This window comes from Hirundo rustica, chromosome 6 (genome assembly GCF_015227805.2).
Source record: "Hirundo rustica isolate bHirRus1 chromosome 6, bHirRus1.pri.v3, whole genome shotgun sequence".
Classification (NCBI taxonomy): domain Eukaryota; kingdom Metazoa; phylum Chordata; class Aves; order Passeriformes; family Hirundinidae; genus Hirundo; species Hirundo rustica.
In genome coordinates this window covers 14,691,847-14,716,276 of record NC_053455.1, presented here as the reverse complement: position 1 = coordinate 14,716,276, position 24,430 = coordinate 14,691,847, and the positions used below count along the sequence as shown (strand labels likewise).

The 24,430-nt window shown below is 42.5% G+C and overlaps 1 protein-coding gene across 1 annotated transcript in view; it reads right to left on the bottom strand.

The window, feature by feature from the left end:
• Window positions 1-14,361, bottom strand: part of CLMN (calmin) — a 73,006-nt gene extending 58,645 nt beyond the window's left edge. Inside the window, exon 1 of the mRNA XM_040067636.1 lies at window positions 14,238-14,361. Within this exon, the coding sequence (XP_039923570.1) occupies window positions 14,238-14,319 (82 nt within the window). The 5' untranslated portion in view covers window positions 14,320-14,361. The remainder of the gene's footprint in view (window positions 1-14,237) is intronic.
• Window positions 14,362-24,430: the final 10,069 nt, after the last annotated feature.

Below are 24,430 nucleotides of genomic sequence, written 5' to 3'. Positions count from 1 at the left end.
TTTGCTATTGCTGTTTCAAATTTGTTATCAAATCTAGTAAGAGCATTTGCTATGTCTGAAGAAAGATGGACTTGCCTCCAAAGCACAGGGATCAGCACCTTCTTTCTCCAGCAGCCTGTCCAGCTTCAGCCCTTTCAGTCCCCTTCCAGCCCCAGCATCTTCTTGCTCTCCTGTTTTAGCTGTCTTTCCCTACAGTGTCCTCAGAGAAGTCTAACCCCTCAACTGATACTCTGAATCCAACAACTAAAAAATCTCCTCTAGAGCCCTTTCCTTCCCCTTTGGGATTATTTACTGATGTATCAAAATTACCATAAAAGCTCATTAATAAAACACAGATCTGTATCTTCTATAAAGCACCATATGTCCATGAGATTGCAGAAGTAAAACTACTGAAAATACAAGAAAATAGAATAGGTCCTTTAATAGTTCTTTGCTCAGTCATACCACATCAATTAATTTACTGAAGCAGATTAAATTTTTACTGCTAATATATTTATTTTATTACTTAAAGATGTTCTATCTATTTCTCAGTGTCAAGAAGAACTTGACAGAGATGAAGAAAGAATAAGACGATCAAAGATCCCTGGGCTTGACAGGTTTCATGGGGAAACCATCAGTACCAACTTGTGAGTATGAATGATGCTATCAGATAATATCATACTGGTATAAATTTTCAGAGCATATAAAACACTTCTTGTGCAATACTTCAAATTACATAATGGTTAAAAGACAGACTGCTTTGCAATACCTTCTATATAAGAATCTTAACTAGTATTCTGTAAATATAAAAGGAGTCACAAGGAAGGCAGGAGAATTTAAACAGCAGTTCAGACATCAACGGTGAAGCACAGAGAGGCTGAGGATCCCCGGCCTTGGATCAGACTGAAACACCAATCCTAGCCCTACAGGCAAATAACCTCTAAGCTACTTTATAACTGATGGGCAACGTGATTCAAACCAAGCTGCAACACACCTGCCTGCAACATTTTATCTCTTAATGCTACTGTCCCTTAGGTTTTGATATCTACAAGGGGCTTACAAGGAATTCACAGTTTCCCCAAGGCCAGAGGTTCCAGCCCAAATAAGCCAATGAATGTCAAAGCACAAAAAAGTGACAGTGGTCACAACATAAAAACGTCACTTAATCTGTGAGTTGCAACTTTAATAAATGTGGGTAGCTCCCACATTGGACGTAAGATAAATAAGCATTGGCAGTAAGTAGTGTTTGGTGTAGATTTATTTTGTTCTGTGACCTCTCCATTTGGTCCAAGAGGGAAGGCAGTAAAAGCAGAATCGGTCTATTGCAATCACAACACAAAGAACAGTGTTTGACTTCATGCAAAGAATACTAGCACAGATGGTGAATCCACATTTTGCAGGAAAATCCATGTGCTTCCACATCAACGAGACATGGGTTAGAAGAACACAGTATTATACACTGTCGTCATTACATCAAATGTGATTTGTTGTCCAAGCTTAGGTAACCAGATGGTACCAAAAATACTCCAAACTTTCTATAAGCACAAAGCTTTCACTATAATTAAAAAATGGTTTCAGAAAATATACCGGTTTCTCTGAGAATTTCTAGTTCCATTTAAACTGCTGAATATGCCACGCATTTTGCTTGCAGTACTTTAACAAGAAGGACATATATGCACTGGAAAACCTCAAAAGGCGGAGCTGGGGAGTGATAGCACGGGAGAAGGGAGATGGGAAGAACCATCATGTTCCAAAGTGCAGAAAAGAAGGTACCAGGAAGCCAAGAGCTATATGGTGCTTCCTTGGTGGATACTAGCAAGGTCTTCAAAAAAGAACCGGGCTCTGGTCATAAAGGATGGCGAAAAAGCAAATTACAGAACTAAGTGTTCTGCATTCAAACCATTAAAATTAGCTCTAATGAGGAGCAATGGCCCCTTCTGGCTCAGATCAGATTTAACCCCTTCTGTCCACAATGGTTTTATCCATATGGGAGCCAAAGCAGTTGGATTTTATAACTAAGTTCCATTATTAGCACACTTTATTTTCTGATAGGAGCCTCAAAAATCTTCATAAAAGCTTGCAGTGAAAGAATTGCTTTCTTTTCACTTCACTCTAGCTGACTCCCACAGGTCAGACTGTATTTTTTTCTCTTCAAAGTAAACTGTACAGCTTCTCTTAAAAAGCTCACATTTGAAAAAAAACAGCCTAGAAAACACCAGGCTAAATTTGACAGGTTTCCTTATGTTTCAAAGCCAGGGAATGTTTTTTTCTGGGAGAAAATGACACCTTTTCTACTCAAGAAGACTGAAAATCTGCTGCAGGAAAAAAAAAAAAAAAAAGAAAAAAAAAAAAAAAAAGAAAAAAAAAATAAACTGCCAGGACAGTATGTGGGTGGCAGGATTCAGTCTTTAATCTGACAGATATATGTCAGCACTTCTTCAAAAACATACCTATAAGGGATCTGATTGTTTTCCTCTTGTTTTCGTACTGTTTCCTACTGAAAGACCTTGTTTTTTAGGTTAGCTTCCTGCCAGTCTCTTTGTCTGATGTCCAAAAAGTGAACAGGTTAACAAAACAAGAAAAGCTGATGCCTTTCATCATCGATGTATTTGCTCTTCTCAGTGTCTCAAGCAAATTCATCTGAAATTGAAAATTATGTCGTCAACCATGCAGTAGACAATGTGGTCCAAAGACAGATTTACAGACTGGTAACTAAGGAGCAGACATAGGAGGTGGCTACTCACCTAATGGATATAAATAGTAAAATCCTAGTCAGCAGGATATTATTGTTCTTTGGGGTTCCCAAAGAAGCCTTAAGCGATGGATCAGCTCCTACGCACATGCTGATCGCAGGGCAGTGCCTGTGTGCGGTGGGAAGAACCTGCCCAGGGAAGACCTGGGGCTATTTCAGGACTTACCAAGCCTCAGCACTTCCCATGCTCTGGTGGGAAGAAAGGTTGAGAAGGTGGGGGGAAAGTGCTCAGCAAAGAACCTGTCATTTATTCATTCCCCTTAGTATTAATAATTCACTTCTAAGAATGAGATTAAACAGCAATGCTTTCCTCTGCTCCTGCAATGAAACCAAGCCTAGATGGCAATGACCAAACAAACACCAAACAGCTTGAGAAACTGGGAATAGAGAATGAAGAAGGAAAGGAACCTTCCAGGAGCAGGTCAGAATGGCTTATTTTTCAGCCTGTAAATCCACAGGACACCAGCTTCAACTGGCTTCAAATCAAGGCAGCTTACGCTCTCAGATATCGCAGAGCTTCCATTATAAACCACATTTAAAGGTTAGGCAATTAATTGCCTCATTCCTCTGTGACCTTTGCAGTAAGAAAACACAGAATCTGATTGCTGTCCTATTTCTAATTTTGTTTTTATTAACTCTCTGACTTCTTTCTCTTGCAGAACATATTCATTCCTATGATCACCCAGGGCAGATATACATCCTTCAACAGGTATTTTCCTACATTCACACAAGATAAATATGCCTCATCCATGCCCTCAGCAAGCTCTTCCTCGGTCTTCCTCTCTATCCCACCAAGCTCTTTGGGACCTGAGCACAAGGCAGACAGGGTTTGTTTTAGGACAATGGATACAGCAGTGTTCTCTGTTAAAATAACATTTGGATGATTCTGAGAACTGTACTGAAGAGTATGAATTGACAGCAAGTTCATGCTGGGATAAAATTTAATCTGATTCATTTATGCATGCAAGCAGAAAGCTTTTATTAGCATACATTTCTCAAAGAAAACAAATTATAGTTCCTGGAGATGTTCATCACTAATTACCGTCTTCCATGTAGCAGGAAGTTTTCTTCCTTCCCCAGCTTAACTTTATCTTCTTTCTAGAAACACATACTCAAACCAAAACAAACAAAACTTCTGTAACAAACTCAGTGAACTGAAAGCATAGTACAAAGAGCCAGAGGGAGCACAGCTAATTTGGATCTTAACTGAGGTAATTCCAAAGCCCTTAGAGGAAAAAGGAGTTTCTACCTGAAGATGATGACTAGTAACTCATAAAGATGATCAACATGAGACATCAAAAAATACATCTTCAGAAATGGGGAAAAAGTAGAGCAAAGCAGGTTTATTTCATTCTAGAAACATTTAGTTCTCGCATTTAAAGCACCCCTAGTCAAGCCAAACTGAAATCTGATTGCAGTTAACCTTCATACCAACTGGTGTGCACTGCACAGAACACCAACAAGCACATGCAAGCCCAGAGGGGAACCACCTGCCACCAAATATGAGAACACCACGTGCTGGGGTCAAAGACGGGTCTGTAGCTTCATGGTAACTACCAGTTTGTAAAGGTTTACCATGGAGAAGGCAGTATACATGTGTGTTAGAGCTCACATGAATTGTATGGGGACATTGTTAGTTTTTGCTGTAACATATTGAAAGAGAGAAGAATATGTAAAGAAAGGAATTTGGTCTCGTAGTTCCAATGGTCACCTTGAAAAGAGAATATGAAGATTCAAGGCATGCTCCACCAAAATTTTCCATGTTCATGCACAGAAAAGCACGTCATTAGATAGTTTGGATAACTTTGAAATCAATCCTCTGGCTTTCATGTGTCTTTTATCCTCAAACCTAACTTCAGGGTGTAATCTAGAGAAATACATTAAAACCATGAGACAGTCAAACACTAAAAAACCAGAAATAAATCCCTGCTAGAATGCAGTAGGAACACATTTCCATTTTAGTCAAGACAAACACAAGCAGTAAGAAAGAAAGCCTATACGCATCAATATTGTCTGAGTACCAGAACTCAAGTTTGGACCCACTCTGCAAAACCAGAATTCCTAAATGTTACTTCCACATCTGTAACAGCCCCTTCATTCTTCTTTAAGGATGCTGCATGCAAGAATACACATGTGTAGCAGGACCAGAAAGCCAAGAAGAAGTGGGCAGTCCCTGCCAATCTTTCTGTCACGTGGCCATCACATTAGCACATTATGCTGTATTTTCCATGTAGCTCCTGTGTTTAGGCTCCAAAACTGATCATTAGTATGATAAATGAAATGAGTGGAAACTTTGGCTCAAAGAGCCCAAACTGCTGCAGCTCTGAAGTCAGTCACTCTTCCTAAGCTTTGGTTCATTAGTGAAATGAGAATATAAGAGGTCAAGTGAACATTCAGTTCATAATTAAGTGCCTAAATGACAAAGCTGTTTACTGGCTTGACTGACGCAGCAAGGGGGTCTCATCAGTGCTTGCTGTGGGCACCCAGACCGCTTCTGCAACTGCCTTTTGTAATCAGTGCCAGCATAAAAGCAAAGGACTCACTATGCATGAAAAAAGCTGAGATCTTGCATGAAAAAAAAATTGCTCTAGAGCCATCTCTGGAATGGGCAATGAAATAATGCTTTGACCTTTCCTAAAATTAAAGGGTGTCAAGGACTTGAAAAGTAGTAAGATCTGACCAGTTAAAACAAAATCTGAATACAACTTGCTGTATTAATTAGTTTCCAAACAGTTTTGAGACAGATGGATATCAGCTTCCCAGACCTCCTCAGCTACACTGGGATCTCTCAGCACCTGAGAACGGCCTCTCTTGGCTCTGCCTGGGTGTGGACGGGAAGTGTGCACCGTCCTTCTCCTGCAGAAACGGGCTCCCATCACCAGGGTAAACACATCAACCACTTCCTGACTTCACAGGAGTCCCACTGGTGCAACCTCCAAATCCTTAAATTAAAATAAACTCATGATGAGTGATACTGTCGGCTGCAGTTTAGACAAAGGATTTCACAGCATCCCTTAGCTGTGCTAGCAACCAGAACATGGTGCTTCCTCTCTTCATACACACAGCTGTTGAACGAAGATCTCCTATCTTCTTTAATCCTTCTGATAAGGATAAGGAAATGCATAATGTTTTCAAGTTTTGAAAGGCCAACACTGAATACGTCAAACGACTGTCTACCTTCGCAAGAAGAAATGCAGTTTAGCCAGTAAAAATTCATACTCTGTCTTCTTTCCAGTGTCAATAACCAAACAACTTCTGCAAGAAGACTGAGCACAAGTTCTTTTAACCAACATTAAGTCCCTTAACAACTTTTTTCTCTATAATGAGAGGAAAAGAATAACTCAGGCAAGAGTCTAAAACTTCAAATCACTCCTTGTCTCGAGAGATTTAAAAAAAAAAACCCAACCAACCAAATGCAAAAAGCCAAAACAACAACAAAACAAACAAAAACTAACCAAACAAACAAGAAAAAACCCAAAAACAAACAAACAACAAAAAAAAATAGGAAAAAAATGAGAGCAACAGGAACTAAATGTTGTTAAGTGGCATTAATCATCAGGCCAGGAAGGCCCCTACACAGCCTGAAATCTGAGATCAAGGAAAGGAACCAAATGTTTCCTAGCTGCTCTTAACTCTTACTCTTGGAATCATTCCGGTTTTGTACCAGAAACAGGCCTATGAAGTACCTTATCAAAAAGGGAGAGTCAGTGGGAATTTTGTCTCTGAACGATCATCTTCTCATTTGGGCAGGACTTTTATGATTCACCAAGTTTAAGCATGACATGCAAATGCTGGCCGCAGTCCCTCCTGCACTATCTACGTTTCTGAGGAACACGCTCTTCCCCATGGGCCTGCTTCTGTTTGCCTTGTTACTCTCCCTGGGCAAACAGCCCAGACAGATTTATGTTTCATTCCTTGTATTTAAGACAATAAGTCTGAAGTGGACATTTCATACTATGTTATTTATAAATGCTATATCTTTATTAAGTTACAACTGCAGTTCATGTTTATCATGAACATCAGTAAGAGCCAGAAAACTTTATTCATGTGTCCAGATGCAGTCATATGAAGGATCAGATTTTAAGTTATCTTCATTGGCATTGCTTTCATTTGTCACAGAGCCAGGTCTCTCTTGCCCTTCCCATTTCTCACTGAGCCAAGAGAAGCATAATCAGCCCTCAGTTGTGAACTACCCTGGCTGAATACACCAAATACCTACTGACATACATTAGGGGGTTCTTCAAAAAGACCGAAACAAAATTGTAAAGTACTCCTATCTGGCCATTAGTGCACAACAGAAAGACAGCCTGTGCACGTAACTGCTCCCTCTGCTTTGGCTGCAGTGCAGAGCTTCAGCTGGAAATGGACACTTCAGGCTGTGATGAGGCTCTCACAACACATGAATAACACACAGCCTCCCAGTCGTCGGGGCTTTAGTGTACTGCTATGTGTGTCCCTTAAAGAAAACTTAGGAAAAACAGGCTGGATGACTAAAAATGTATCTGGGCCATTCCATGGATATGGGTAAAGAATCTCTGACCTTAGCAGGGCTCAAGAGGAACTCAGGCACACGGAACATCTAAACAGATGTGTTTCCTGGTAATGAACACTATGCACTCATCTCCACTGTCTTAATTATGATAAAATGAAAATCCAAAAATATTAATTCATTAAATATAATGAAGACTGGAATAAAAATTTTGTTTTTAAAATGAACTCTGTGACAACATATTTAATGAGCATTTATTTTGTAAACAACTGGAGTTATACTACCCATTACACTACCAAAAGAGGAAAAACATAATGAAGCAAATCAACACTAGATGTGCTATAAAGTCCAGAAAGGTCTCATTTTTGACTGCTAACAGTAAGAGATGCTAATAATAAAAGTATAAAAACCAAGGTAACGCATTCTTCACAAAAGTACTAGGTCTGAAGTACATTGACCAATATCAGGAGTAACTTTCAAGATACTAGAACATAAAATACATTTTAATTTATGTCTGAAATTAATTAGCAGAAAGTTAATAGAAACCCTCAAAGTATTACATTATTGTAATACTTCAATCATACTATCAAATTAAGTAATGGGCACAGGATTAGAATTATCTTTTAAGTGTTTTTGATAACATCTATTCAGATTCAGTGGGATTTTTGGTTTTATAAAGAAAGCTTAAAGCTAACAGATCCACAGGCATTCACCCTGTAGATATCCAGGCTGTTGCTATTATAACCATCCCCAGAAGATGCCGATTTAAACTTTTATTCAAGGCTATACAGCCTCAAACTACAGCTAAAATACAGCTCAGCTCTTTGCACAGAAACATGCAGCAATTACAGTGAAGTAAAATTCACCCTTCAATCCCCCACTTACAGTTCCTGTATTTAACTGGTTGGGGAGATATAAAAATAGAACAGGTACAGAGACATGTAGAAAAAGATACTTATTTCTTATAAGGTGCTGTGATGCCCTTCACCACCCCAGCACTGACACATATATCACTGCTTATCTGATAATATCTACTCCTGAATACATTTTTGAGATAATTTTGACTTCTACGACAAGACAGATATTTGGCTCTTTCCCTTTAGACATATGCCCTTAAGAATCATTCTGAAACAACCGTAAGGTTCAACAACTTAGGACATAAGCAAATAATGTCTAAATGGACACTGACAAGCCAAAAAGCCCAAGGTTGCTTTTTCTAGTCCAACAGAAGTCTGTCTTTAAAAGTGAAAAATAGAAATCAAGTCATCTCTTTGTAATATTTTCAAAATAAATGTTACACATGCTTCAGAAGTCAAGTGACATAACCTTGAAATTTTCCTTAGGAGAAAGAAAATTGCTTGAATTTCTGTCCAAGTCAAGCGGACGAAACAAAAAACAAGCAGAAGAACTATGAAAAGTCCATTATATTTTTTAAATCATCGCTAGTTTTAACATAGTGTTTTGAAGACTGTCATTTTTAAACTATGACTTCAGGCAAGTGATACGATCTGTGTCACAAGCTCTTCTAATGCTGAGGCTGGTCAGCACTTGAACAACAGCTTACCCAGGAAAGACAGAGAAGGTGATGTTGGTAAGTGACAGCACATCAACCCCATGCCTCCAGCCAGGTCCATGCAGCTGCCAAACAGAACCTCTCTTAAGACAAAGTGTCAGTACACAAATGAGCTTATGTGATTGTGGAGCTACTGAGCATGATTTGAATTTTGTGTCATTTCATCCATTCAATGGGACAGAGAGCCCAGACTTCTAATTTGTTAGAGAAATTAGGCACCAACCTTGCTAAAATTGCATGCTGAAACATGCAATCTGTACTTTGTCTCACCTCTTACTGTTCCTTTATTTCAGTGCCAGGGTTTCTGGAGCGGGTAAGTCTTCCTTCCATTGCTAACAAATACTGTCAGGTAAGAGACTGCCCTTACAAAGACCATCCTCACTAGGACACTTAGGTATCCAGCGTTAACTTGGGCTTCTTATACCTGGATCTGAATCTTTATTTTGGGGGTTCACATTTACAATTCACAGGCCTATTTAACATCACTTCTATATAGAACAGGATCACTTTGTAGTTGTACAGAGCTTTGCCTAAGGTTCTCCTGACAATTTAATCTTTCCAAATGTCACCTGAATCTACCAAGAACTCCACTAAATGAACATGCCTACAAGCAGAATGAAATCCTGCTGAGTATGATGACAAGTTATAGAAGAGTTAAAGTAATGAACAGTTACAGCACCTTACTTTTGTCAGAATGAATGGATACATTAAAAAGGTTTCCTCCTACTTGTGAAATTTCCTTGTAGGTGAAAAGCATGTCAAACTATAGCAAACAAGACGAATGCTGCTGTATCTTGTAATTAAAGGAAAAATACTACACTCTGTAGTTAAGTGCAAAAGTCATTAAAAGTATGCCTCATACATAAATAAAAAGTACAGAGAGAAACACTTCAGGTCTGACTATAGCACCTGCTTTTGGTCATCCATCAGTGATGCTTAGGCCCCTGCAAAGTAAAGATATATAGATACTCTCACTGCCAGAATTAACTTCTGTGAGTTAAGCACTTGTATTACTTCTTTAGACAGAGGCTTCAGAATCTGTTACCTCATAAGATGCTGAGATTCATGTTAGTGACAATTATAGTTAGTACTGTCCAAAGCTTATAAAGTCTAGATCTCAAAAATCCAAACAGGAAGACAAGCAAAATCAGAGAGTACAGGGACTTTATGACTAAGTGATCCATGCAGAGATATAAACTACGGCAAGGATGGGGAACCAGCAGGGTGAATACTGTTCAGGTTATTTCTTCCAGCCTGTCACCCTTTTTTTAATTCCATTATTTCTGTCAATGCTACAATACACTCCTGTGTAGCCCTCTAAATACTTCTGAAGGCCATGCACCCCTCAGCAGAGCAAGAATGAGAATCAAGAAATAGTTAAATCTACAGAAACCAAGGAATAAACATGTACAGGTTTCCATGAGTTCTGGATCAAACTGTGAGTGAGTAGTGAAATAATGAGCAGCAGGACCTTGACTTGTCCTCTGATAACAGAAAGGTAGAGTTCTACCACTCCAGCCAATCTACTCTATCAGAAACACACAAAATGAGCATTCAAACCATAATAATTTTAAAGTTGTAGTAGCAGCACTTGTTTGCCAGAGATGAACAATACATCTGACTGCACAATTATTCATCTCTACATATTTCATTCCAAGGAATGCAAGGAAAGATAGGTACTACTCAACAGACATTTAGACTATTGCAAAGCACACAACCAACATATCATCTAAAAGAGGATGAGGATGTTGCTTCTTTCTAGCAAGTGCAATTCACCACATAAGAAAGTATATTTTTGATGATACTAAATCAAGCTTCCAGTAGGGAAGATTTTAAAATATTCTTGTATTGTAACAAAATGTTCCCAATGGCGTTATAATGAAAGAAAGAAAGAGGAAAAAACCCATCTCCTGGCAGGAAATTAATTATTGAGCATTCCCCTGCTTGACAATGCACTCCTACATTCTGTGCAGGCTTTCCATTTTTCTCTCTCAGTATGTGGAGAAATTCACTGTGGAGAAATTCACTATGGGGAATATACAAACGGAACAAAGAGCACAAGGGTATTAGTTTATTAAATGCATTTAGAAACTGAACAGACTGGGAGGGAGGAACTTGGTTTGTGCATCACCACACCTAGTGTTTATTCCATCTTTATATTCCTCTCTCTTCTTCTCCATTAGATTGCCACTTCTGCTTCTGTTCTCTGAAACACCTCTGTTGAGAATGAAAGAATTGTACCTGGCTTTTAGCATCACTTAGCTGACACAGTTTTGAAATCTCACTTCCTGCTTTTAAAAATAAAATGGAAAATCTCTTGATGGAAGGGGAAAATAGAAGCCCATTATTATATGCCTAAATATCAAGATGTAATTCCATTTTTAAAATCATTCTTTTTTCCACCCCCAAAGTCCAGCCCATTTAGTACATTTTGCTGTCAGTTTTAGGCTCTGTATGAAAAAGCTGAAAAACCCACAGAGGCCATAATTTCTCTCATTAGTTACATAGTTACATGACAGAACATATGGTTCCTGAAGCTTCTTCTGAAGCCAGCACATGCACCGACAACATCTTCTCAATTTGGTGGGATCATATCACTGCAAAAGCATCTTCTTGAGAGCAGACACTTTGCAGTAACTGGCATCTTGGATTCTTCCTGGATGTGGAACAACCAAACTAGAGAGGGTAGATGCAACAGACTGAAACAACATATGCTATCTTCAAATAGAACTCTATGTCAGTAATGCTCTATAGCTTAGCCAAGATATAATGAAGACATTTTCAAGTGAAATAAACAATTTTCACTTTTAAAAAACGAAGCAGAAGGGGTATGGAAAACTACTACAGCAGATGTCTGTATGATTCCTGTGGAAACCTTAATACCAGTTAGGTTGCTCAGGACCCTTTCTCACAGTCACTTGCACTTGGGCTCTTCCAAGCTGGGCAGGATGGCTTGGACAGCCTGGCTGTACTGCCTCTATCTGCCTTGCACACCTCACATTTCTCTGGCTCTGTGCATCAGCCCAGAAGTCTCCACCTCGGCATGCAGACGTGTTTGCATGTGTTGTTCATACCTGCAAATATTTAGCTGCTGCCTCCCATCCTTACTCCTTCTTGGGTCTATATTAACATGGCAGGTCCCCCAGAGACCAGGAGGCACCTCCCCATATGCAAAACGTCCCACTGAATGAGAGCATTCTGGAACAAGACAAACCATCCGCTTCATACTCTAAACACAGCTGGTGTTACAGGAGAGTGCTGCAGGAGCTGGAGATGCAGCAGCAGATGGGGACCATCCCTGCCTGAGGTCCCTCATGTGGCTCTGGGCAGCAGGGGGGTCTGATGGTGCTGATGGAAACTCTGCTGTCTTCACCTAGTTTTTAACCCTAAACTCTTGACTTTCTAGCACATCAAAGCTGTTATTGATTCTGCAACAGATAGACAATGATACTAGCAATGATTCAGACTGTTGTTTTGAGAGAATGAATTTTGAATTATAAAGCAGAAGCAAGTTTAATTACTACATATGAGCATAGAGCATATGCTGCCATTTTACAAGAAACTGTTCTAAAGAGAAGCACCATGCTCTGCCATCAAGCTCCCAAGAGACAAAAATCACACTCTCACGAGTATCAGACTCGCCATCTGTAAAATGTTTTTCATCTCTCGAAGACAGTGTGAGAACTATGTGTTACAAATCATATATTTTGTGACAGCTATTATCACTTGATTTGGAGCAGCACCTTAGAACAAATGTTTTTTCTGCCCTATAAGTGCTCACGTGAGGCATGAAACGATTATTTAGTAGTGCAAGCAAGGTGATAATATATAATTTGAAATTTCTCTTGGATGGCAAGAAGAGAACAGAAGGGTTTTTTTGTGAACATAATGTCATTCAAAGGAATTTGCTCTGTAGGATGACATTCTCCTACACAACTACAGGAATTTTAGATGAGGCTGTGTGCATCTGTATACATGCATTTTAAGTTCCAGAAAAGGAAATTAACCATTCTCTGACAAATGATTGAGTATTCCTTCTCAAAAAATGCCCATGAATTAAGGATTAAATTTGGATTAATTACTATAGTTTTGAGCAACAAGAGATCAGAGGCATGTCACCCATGTTTACACAGAGAATTGAAAGGGATTGAGACAGAAGCCAGAAACACAGAACTACAATGTAATGAGAGACTGTCAAAACCCAAGGGGAATGCAACCTGGAATCAACGGCCCTGACGGCACTCAAAAATCTGAGTTTCAGAGGTTATGATGATGCAGGTCAAAATGATGTGGAGTGACTCCATCAGCAGCTAACTGCATTAATACACCAGAGCTGAAAGAATGGCTAATTTGACTCTCTTTTCTGATAAATTATGTATCTTCTATAATCAATCCAAACCGAAACTAATTTCCAGCAATTGCACTGCTCTGCCAGTAGTCAGTGCCTTAATATAATTATGCATAGACAGGAAGAGATAATGACCTCTGATTTAAGTCTATTATTTTTATGGAACATGAAGATACATCGCAGTATTACGTGAGCTATTGATTAAGATCAGTATGTTACATTAAACAAGTCGTTCTCCCATAAACCGCTGCTGTTATTTTCCTCTTCCATCGAATCTTGCTGTCCTTTCCAATCACGAGGAGTTACCTGGTGAGGAGCAAGCGCAACTTTGGAGGAACTACAACTACCACTACTACATTGATACCGATCTACATTCAGAGCCAGGTATTTGCATCCCTTCCGCCTGCACAGCCTGTGGCAGAATAGGAGAGCATCTCGTAGACGATTTATCCAAAAGCCCTGTCCATGTTTATTCAACAGCAGCTTATTAGAAGATAGATTAAAATCGAGTCCTCTGATGGTCATCGGCTCCGCTTCACGCCGCGGTGGTCCGGACCCGGAGCCGTGCCCTGACCGCGGCCGAGTGACCCCGGCTGTCCGCTGGGGAGCGGCGGGCGGGCTCCTCCGGCAGCTGGGGCGCTCCGGACAGGCCCCGCGGGGACCCCGAGCCGCGGACCCCGTCACCCCACGGCAGGGCGAGCCCCGGCCGCACGGATCTCCCCCGAGCCCGGCCGGAGCCCGCAACCCCCGCCCCGACGGTCCTGGGGGAGGCCGCGGGCGGCGGCACCGCCCGGGGGGGACACGACGGTGCCGCCCCCTCCGCATCCCCGGAGCCCCCGCGCCCCGTCCCGCCCCAGCGCCGGGGCTCTCCGCGGCCGGACGGGCCGGCGCCGCGCTCGGGGGAAACTTCGGCCCCGCCGACCTCCTCCCCCGGCCCCGCACCCGCGCCGCCCCCGCTCCGCGGAGCTGGGGGAGCCGGCGCGGGGCGGCCCGGGGGGCGGGCGGCGAGGAAGGACGGGAGCGGGGAGCAGCGGGGGCAGGGGAGCGGGGCGGCGCGGGGGCGGAGGGAGGCGTTTCTGCGGGGGTGTCGGTTTACCTTGGAGGTTCTGCACTCGGATGTCGCTGATGTGCCCGATGAGCTCCTCGCGCTGGAACCAGTCCCACTCCTGCCCGGCCATGGGGACGCGGGGCCGGGGCCAGGGGGGCGGCGGGAGCCGGCGGCACCGCCACCGCCGCCTTCACCGGCACCGACGGCGGGCGCGGAGCGGAGCGGGCGGGGGGGCGGCCCCTCTCCGCGCCGGCTGCGCCCCGCCCCGCCCCGCCCCGGTCCCTCCCTCCCTCCGCTCCCGCTGGCCGCCCTCCCTCCCTCTGCCCGCCCGGCCGGGGGCGGCGGGGCGCTGGCGCGGGGCGGAGCGGGGGTCCGGCCGAGCCCCCGCCGCGGGCAGCGCCGCGCCCGCCGCCCCCTGCTCCCCTCCGCGGCGGCCAGGCCCGGCCAGGCCCGGCCCCGCGGCGAGCCCGGCGCCGCCCGCTCCGGCCGCCCCTCGGGCGCGTTTATTGCCGGGGCAGGGGCGCCGCGGGCAACGCCGGGCGCGTACCCGCGTCCTCCTGCCCTGCCTGGGGACCCGAGGAGGGCCGTCCCTAGAACGAGTGTCACGCACCCACGGCAGCAATGTATGAGCAACAGAGGGGTTTTCCTTGTGCGGATGAAATCAGTGCCACTATACATTGAAAACACTAATAGTTGCGTACTGATTTAGCTTGCTCTTAGTAGTCTGCTCGGGCAGGCTCTCAAATTTCCTATGAGGTGAATTCTCACATTGACTGTCTTCACGTACACCGTTCTTCATCCAGCTTGGACAGTAATTGTTACCAAGGCCCTTGGGTGTCACTGAAATCTGTTCTCTACAAACCTGATGAACAGCGTGAGCGTTTCATTTGCATACGGGGCGTTCCATTGCAATATACCACTATTTGTACCTTTGTTCCGGTAAACAGCAAATTTTGACACGATCGAGTCAGACCAGTATAGCATCAAGACTTAGACTAGCAAAACATGTAAGCAAAACCTACAAAGTTAAATATAAACAAACTGCGATCTAGAAATTGTGGCTCTTTCAAGTCTGAAGTGTTTATGTGATCTCAAGCAAACACTCCACACAACCAGTTGTTTCACCCAGCTCAGGAATGCAGCGCTCTTCCCACAGCCTCCTCTGGTGATTTTGTCATTACGGCTCAAAATCAGATGGAGATGGCAAGAAGGCAAAGTCACCCCTTAAGCATCTAATAAGGATTCGTCACCACTATAACATGCAGTAGTCTGCTATCCCAAAATGCAGTCTCCAAGAGTCTGAGACAGTCTTCAGCTGTTTACGTATCAAGACTGGAAAGTTTTGCACAGGTGTAAGGACATGTGAATACTGTGACAAAGAGTTTATAAATCTGAATTTAAGGAGCAGAGAAAACAGCTTGTGGAAAAGAAAAAGTGTCTGAACTCAAGACAGATTTGCACAAATCACAATGCCAGGCTTTGCCTTCATTTTACGCTGGGAGGACCTGTTTTGTTTTTTTTTTTTTTTTCCCAGGCATTATCCAAGTGGGCTGAATGCATCAGTACCACATTTAGAGGTGGAGCTGGAAACTGAGCAAATGTGGCTGTGGGAAAAACAGGTGAATGACTTCACAGCATCAGTTGAACTACTGTCTGCCAGAGGCAGCCAGAGATCCCTAATCCACACTGCAGCTCAAAGACTACTCCCAGTACTGGATGGGGACAGCTGAGGTTTTGTCTCATTGTGTGTGAGCATCCTCCAGGAGCTGGGGTGTCATGAGCTCTCTAAATAGCCTTTTCCATTCTGCACTGGCCTGCTTGTGAGACCTCCGAGTGGCCATTTGCTATGGTCAGCACACCAGCTGGACAAAGAGAGGCAGCATGAGATGGAGGCAAATGAATGAGGGGAAGCAAACCAACACATAGCTTTCAGCAGCAGAATCATACACTCACAGATTTGGCATTGTTTGGGATGGAAAAGACTTATAAGATCATCAAGTTCTGCCATCAAACTAATACTGTCAGGGCCACCACAAAGACACGTCACTAAAGTGGCACATCTGCAAGTCTGTTAAATACCTCCAGGGATGGCGTTGCCACCATTTCGCTGGACAGCTTTTCCAATGCTTGACGATACTTTCAGTGAAAAAAATTTTCCTTATATCCAATCTAAACCTCCCCTGGCACAACTTGGGACTATTTCCTCTTGTCCTATCACCTGTTACTTCTGAGAAGAGAATGACCCTCATGTGGCTACAATCTCCTTCCAGGTGATTGTAGAGAGGAATAAGATCCTTCCTGAGCCCTCTTTTCTCCAGGCTAACCCTCCCTCAGCAGCTCCTCACAGGATTTGTGCTTCAGGCCTGTCACCATCTTCTTTGCCCTTGCCTGGATGTGCTCCAGCTCCAAAATCACCTCAATGTCTTCCTTGCAATGAAGGCCCCCAAAGTGAAAAGCATTCAAGGTGCAGCTGCACCAGAGCCAGGTACGGGAGGACAGTCACTGTCCTGGTCCTGCTGGCCACACTCTTTCTGCTGTAAGTCCTCACTGCCAGCCCCACCTGATCTGTGATATTACAGCTGTGATTCATTGCTGTTGCAGGTTTCCTAGAGCTAATTACTACCTTCACCCTCCTCCTTATCCTCGTGCAAGAGCTGCCCAGTTCCACTCATGGTGGTTGAGGGTGCAGCCCACGTCACTGACATTGCCAGGCCTGCCAGGTAGCTGCACTTGACCTGCACAGTCTGGGTCTTAGAGTCAAGCTGGGTTTAAGGTGTAGATGATTAACACTGTGGGCACAGGGAAGTTAAAACTTCCACTTAGAGAGAGGAAAAAGGCATTAAACCTTTCATACCTGGGAAGACACCTGCTCTGTGTCGCCCTGTACTCTGAAGGCACAACAGCAGAACCTGGTGTGGTCAAGGAGCAGCACAAGTTGGGGCTGCGAGCTCTTCCTGTGCCAACGGAGGCAAAACCATCAGCATGGCAGCCTGCCCTTCTCTTGCCAGCAAGTCAGGTAGGACTTCAGCCTGGGATTCAGCCCATCTGCCAGGTCTGAGCACTCCAGTTTCTAGCCCAGCACATCAATATGAGCTGCATCGACCTCATCTTACATTAACACTGTGGGCCATGAGGTGCTGTGAATGAAAACCCTGGTCCAGTTTCACTTAGCGGGTGTGCAGCTGTGTGTGGGGATGCAGCAGCCATGTCACCTATGTTTGTCCATCCAAGAGTTTCAGAGGGCACCTTCCCCAAATCACCTTTGTGGTTACAGAAGCCCTCACAGGTAGAATCTCATTGGAGATACCTGTAAAAAACATTGCAATATATGCAGAACCACATGATCTAAATGGAAGGGTAAGCCTCTAAAGTTGTAAGGACATTTAAAAATTGTAAGAGCAACAGGGCATCCTGTATAAACATTTTTCTTTAAGTTCTTCCCTGCAACCTGGGGACTGTGAATCAGCTTAGCAAGAAAGTATGAAATCTGAGATTCTCATATAAAGCTAGAACACCAAATGTTATGTTAGTTGTTGCAAACTCTGTAAAGGCATGTGGAAATTATCTGTGAAAATACTATATGCCCTCTAAGAAGTAACTGATTGTATGCAGTGAGGAGTAGAGAACTTCTCTTAAACAAAAAGTGACTTCAGATTTTATTAACAAAGTCCACTTGCCTTTTGATGTTAAAGGACTATTCTATAACTGAAAAAGCAGGTTAGATTTAATTAAGTCCCTTGGCTCAGACTTGTTACTTAGGGCAATGTTGTAAACACTTGGCAGAGACTCTGAACTGTAATAGCAGGTTTATTAAAAAAAGAGTTTGGTCACATATGAGAAGGCAGGGAGTCTGATAGGAAGTTCATGGGGAACCTACCACTCTTCTGCATAGCCTTTATCTTCTCTTTTTTTTTTTTTTTCCTTCTTTGTGTATGCAGAATAAAGATGTTAAAAAGCTTTCCGTTTCCCATCCTTTGCCTATCTTACCAGTGAGTGATTTAATGAGTTGAATCCTCAGTTTGAGAAGAAAATTTACACTTGAAGGTTGTGTAATAGTAGGGACAAAGCCATCAAGTTCTACAGCTCAGCTTTGTGCCTCTCCAGATTGACGGTACCTTGTGATTCCTGCTAAAATGGCAAGGGAAGGTATCTGACACAAAGGAAGCTGTTTCTGAAATTAAGGAAGATATTTACGCCATTGTAGCTAATTTGCTTTGCCTTTATAAACAGAGTTCTCCATATGAGCAGTCATTCTAGGAAGGGATTTTTTTCTTGCTTTTGTTTTAAACAGTTCCAAACCAACGGTGACCAGAAAAAAGTGTTGTCTATCTTGCAATAGGTGAAACTATCTTGCATTTCAACCCAAACCTCAGAGAAGTGTAACTTCCTATCCACCCATGCCTTAGCCATCCATGGCTGCTCTCACCAAAGAGCTACAACCCCAAATTTCCACTGATCCTTTCTAGACCTCCCTCTACCCACATTCCCAAAACATCCTTGTTGAATGCCACAGGTCTGCAAGGTGTTTCTCTGCACATGACAAACAGTGTTTCAGGACAGGTGATGGGCATTTGGGTCCTGCCCCTGCACCACTGGTATAGTCCTTGGGTCTTTGCATGCACTTCTGGCTTGTTAAAGGGGCTGCAGAGTATGTGAGGATCTCACTCAACTTTTAATCCTTTTTCTGAAGCCTTATAGGAAGAGGACTGAAAATAGTTGCTGTCTTACCCTATAGCTGAATGAGAAAAAAGGAGGAAAGTTAGTCTGTAACACAGGAAGTAATCCTCATTCTTATTTAACTCTTGTATTTTACAGATGCAGTACAACAGACCGACTTGAGTGGTCACTCCATTTTAAGGCAATAATCATGCCACTGTAGGTCTCATCAATATTTTATTTTCCTTGCTTAGCTCCTATCTGAAATACCAAGGAGGGCCAGCTCAGAGAAAAGACTCATTAGCTCTCCCAAGTGAATAGGTAAGCAAAGATTTATTTTCTATTACCCTGTCTGACAACAGCCACCCCATAGTCTGGCTCCTCTGCCCACACATGTAAACAATGGGAGGGGTACCATGTAAAACAGATTTTCAAAGCAAAATACCAAAACAGTCAGGAGAGAAAAAGACAGTCTAATTCAACCAAGTCAAGAGGAGAGACTGAGAAAAATGTAATAAGAGGATTAAGCAACTGGAGGAAGTAAGGTCATGTGCAAAAAAACAAGTAAGATAGGAAATATAAGTGCTTTATGACTACTTTAAAGGAAAGGGAGTGTACACTAAAATGTGTGGTTTACTTGTCCAAGCAAAGTGTGATAACTAGCATTGAATTAATTTATAAAATGTATATAATAAATAAAATGAATACCAGCTTAGAAATAGGAGTGTGTTGCCCCACTGGACCCATCTTCCTCTTAGTCCCTTTCAGATGGTAAGAGAGGAAGAGGAGTGATGACTCTTGGCCCTGCCTCAGTGTACCACTGAGCATATTTAGAAACTCTGGATGCTGAGCAGCCTCCCTCTGCTGTGTGCCCTCCTTCCTTGACTCCCAGAAGTCCACCACGTAGGCCACACTGACGAACCACAGCGATTCACAACAACTGTTGCCACATACTGGCAATAAATAGACTATGGAAATTGCTGGAAGGTCTTTATGTACTATGTATAAGTTTCATCACACAGTCCCTGAATAATGCCAGGAGTTACAGTGGCTTCTAACTTGGAAGGTGAATTTGTTTTATTTGCTTGCTACCAAGGTAAGGTTGTTTGGACTGACTTAGTAACAAAATGCACTTGGGTCTTTTGGGGTCTGGGTCTTTTGGGGTGATGAGGTGGGATCACAGGCACAACTTTCATGTGCTAGAGCTCTAGAGGTGAGTTCCTTCTGATTCTTCGTCAGGACAGCTGGCGTGGTGGGAGCAAGGTTGTGTGGGTCACTCTCAGTCCTCCCTCTGTTGGTTTTTAATTTTCTTTGGTAAGTGTGGCTCATTTTAAGGTGTGATTTATTGAGAACATGTGTGCTTTATTTGACAGAGACAGTGGGAAAGGCTGTTCTCTGGCCTTCAGGCTGGTGTTCTTACATTCAGTTTGGTTTTTTGCTGTTCTTTCATGCAGATGAAAGTTGGAAGAAAAGAAGAGTAGTTATGTAAAACTCATTTGAATATTATGTACTTGTGGAGCTGATTTCCTTCTGTTGCCATGAGTCTTTCATTCAAAATCTCCCCTTACTAGGGCAAAACCCTTCCTTGATTCAGAGAGGACTTGACACAGAAAAGGTTCCCTCTAGTTTTTGGAAACTTGTTTGTTGTTTTTTTCCCTTTATTCTGCTTCTGTTTTCCTTCTGTTTCTGATGGATGCAGGCTGCAGTTGTCTCATCCATGTGACAGCATTGTGTAATTCTGCCCCTTTGAGCCTGACTTGCTCTCACTCGTCTGTGACCAGCCGAATTCAGGACCTTCAGATTCCCTTCTGTGTGCTCCAGCACGTTATGAAGATTTGTTTCCCCAGTAAACATTGAACAAAGGTTGTAATGTCTACCAGTAAAGGGATCAATTTTCAAGCTCTAGATGTTGTGTAGCATCCTAAAAGCCAGGGAAAAGGCCAGAGAAGCAAAGCTTTCCCCTTGAGAGCATCTAAGCATTTCCTAGGGTTTCCATCTCCTTCAGAACCTGCTCCCATAACATGAGTTTCATGGGTTCATTCTGTCTGATCTCCATGCAAAGGCAGAGATGCCAGCTTGGTGCCAGCAGTGCCTTAAACAGTAACCCAGGAAACAGAGGGACCAGGACTTGCTGCATGGAAGGAGAGAGTAGTGGCTTGGTGTGTGGACATCTCTGCAGATGATGGTGGTGGCAGTAGGGTCCTGCAGAGCAGTGTAAGCTGGTGAACTTGTGCAGGAAGAAGCAATCCAGCTGAACGCTGCTCAGGGGTGGCCATCCCTGCACAGTGCTCAGCTTCGAGTCACCCTGGCTGGCCTGGTTACCTTCTTCTGCCTGAATTATCTTGGTTAGAGAAACGTGTGGTACATTCATTGTATACCCCAGAGATACAAGTCAAGGCCTCTGCAATAGTTCTCGCTGGCAAAGACTATTTCTGGACATAACTACAAATATTTAATATGGGGTAAATTATAAATCAGCCTTCTCCAACTAGAAGTGATTGCTTCAAGTGAAAACGGAGATTGCCTGGTCTGTTTTTTACCCCATGAATATTAGGATTGGAAGCAGGGCAGCATGTAATTAGTAGTGTTCAAGCACTGCTATTGCAGTTGCTGTAAAAACAATGCTAACGTTGCTGACTTTTATACACAGCTTTCCATCTACAGATTTCAAATCTCTTGTATATTACAGTTTTCTGTAATTTCCTGGTATAACCTGTGTGAAACAAAATAGACAAGCCCTGAAATAATATTTGGTATTGCAGAAAACAACCAGCATATTTTTGCAATAAAATGTTTGTGGAGGAATGAATTATGTGTGATCTATTCTGCGTACTTCACCATAGTAACAAAATGAATTGGTTTCTTAGAAGCCAGCAAGCAAGAGGGCTTCTTTTGAACTGCCTGACCTCTTTCACAGCACTGAAGATGTCAAATATTCTTCAAATGCAACATTCAGCTAAACTGCCAGTCAATGCAGCACCCTTCCAAAGCAATTCAACCTTTTCTTATTTGTTTGTTTCTGTTTGAAGAAGAAGTTTCAATTTTACATCCAATGTCAAGTCAGTTTGATTGTGAAAGATGTGAGAAGAGCTTCCTCCCCTGACCTTCCCAAACAATATTAGCTTGGAAAGTAACAGAAATATGTAAATGCTTCAAATGGAGGGGCTGAACCCTGTAGCTGATAAATAAACTGATAATTTTTGGAGGTAAGAAATGGATGACTCCGATGCATAACCTGCCAGACGGAGGCTTTTGCAGGATGAGATGAACTCACTAATGATTCCAAGCTCTTTCAGAGCAGGCATTTTCAAACCTTACTTATATTTCACTGAATATTTAATGTCACAATTCTGCCAGAAGCCTCTGAAAATAAGGAGAATTAAAACCCATCAGTCATTTCTTAGCAGAAGGAAGGTGATGATTTAGAAAGTTTCTCTTTATCATGTTTCAAAGTGTGACCTTGAGGAGTGCAAGGAATGTCCTTGTGGTGCCTGTAGAAGCAGTTTAGGAGTCATGGTTGGTGGTATTTCACCTGAGCATAGTTAACTGCAAGCATCTGTCAGGGTTTGTCATCTTCTAACCAATATGCCCTTAAAGAATAATCACATTAAAAGTCAGAGATCACACTGTGGAGCCTTTACTTAAGCAGGTTTTGATGTCCTTGCTTTGCTGTGGTCAGCAGGGCTCTCAGTTTTGGTTTGGAGAGCAGCACCCCAGCCAGGAAGTGTTTCTAGTGAGAGGTGGCTGCCTGCTTCCTTCTGATCAGTTCTTGTCTTCTTTTGCAAATGCATTCTCCAAATCAAGCCCTGGATTTCAAACCCATCCTTTAAACAGAAAAATCTGGAGAGAAAGCAACAGCAATATCTTGTGGGTATGGAGTACCAAAAAGAACTTTCTGTGCTCAGTTTGTAGGTGTTGGTGTGTGCATGAGCAGAGAAATGCAGCCTGAAATGACAACTTGCCCGTGGTTCAGTATAGGAATTTCATTAATGTTGCCTTTCCCCATGCCCAACCTCCCTCTGCATCACTCAGTCCCTCCTGTATCAGAGAGTTAGGTTGAGGGGATAAAAAAGGGATGGATTTATATGTATTCCTGCATTGTTTTCCCTGTTATAATAACTTCTTTGCAAAAATGAACAACAGTTAACAAGTAAGGAGAAAGTATGAGGCATCCTCACTTCAGTCAGCTTTGATGGAAATGTTTGTACTTTGCTTCTGGGAGAGGCTTAGGAATACATCTATTTATGTTGCAGCTCCCTTGACTTGAACTGGCAGATGATCATAGATACCACAGCACAAAATTCAGCGGGTCTAATTTGAGAAGAAATTTTGGAGATTGAAAATACTCTTAATTCTCCCCTTCAAAGAGACCAGAAAAGGCATTTGGTGCAATCTCCTACCTCTCAAAACCAACACAGTTGCAAGTGATGGGTTTGAATGGAAGTCCCAACAGCAATATTTATCTCCACTGCAGAACTATTGAAATAAAAATCTGACAAATTCCCCAAATTTATTAATTTCTAGAAAGATTGCCAAAAGGCACAAAACTTGAAAATCAAAGATTTTCTTTCTCCTGTTTTTATACAAGTCAATGGTTTATCCCATCCAAAAAACTTTTATGGGAGCAGTTTGATATTCCAGGATGAGGTAAAAATGTGACCACATGTAGGTGTGCTGGATAGCTCTGCCTTTTGTATCCAGTGATTTTTACCAGCATTTATGAATCTAGTTGCATTTTATTACACAACTGATTTTAAAATACGTATATGTCCAGGAGCTCTTTCCTATAATCATTGGTGAGAAACATCCCTGAAATGTTTGATGAAGAGGCAAACTGCTCAGGGCTCTTCACACACACAGTTAATTTCCTTCTTAAGAAGAAAACACCAGGTCTTAAGGGGTTTCAAAATGCACTGGGGACAAGAAAGACAAAAACCAATGGCCAGAAGCCGAAGCCAAAATGAATCCAAATGAGGGGATTTTAATAGTGAGTCAGTCATCCAGAGAAATGACGATTTGCCAACTCATAATTTCTACAGAGAGAGAGCGTGCCTTTCTAGAAGATGTGCCATACTAACAGCACAGTTTATTCAAAAGTGGGTTAATTGTGTGAAGTATAATGACTTGTAAAATAAAAGCTGTATCAGAGGATCTGCCTAATGGTCCTTTGCCTTTAGTTTTGTGAGGTTTATCTTAAAAGAGTATTGCTTTTCTTTTCATTTTTCCAGTTTTTGCACAGACTTGGTCAAAGTATTTTAATTCCATTCCTTACAGATTTCTACCTTGGGAAATGGAGCCATTGAGCAAAGCAAAAGTCATAATAGCATAATAGCAACTGTGAAGTGATAACAGTTTGCAGTTAGTGCTCAGCCAGTGGGAACTAATTCACTCATTCACAAAGCTACAAAGCTGCCGGCAGACGGCTTGCTTTTTTTTTTTTTTTTTTTTTTGTCGCTATCAAACAGATTGTGCTTAGATCCACTGACAAAGGTGAATGGTTTAATAGTCATAATTTAATCCTCTTCTATCAATTCAGCAAGACAGTCACTAAATCACACAGCCCATTTTTGCGAGGTTATCCTGAA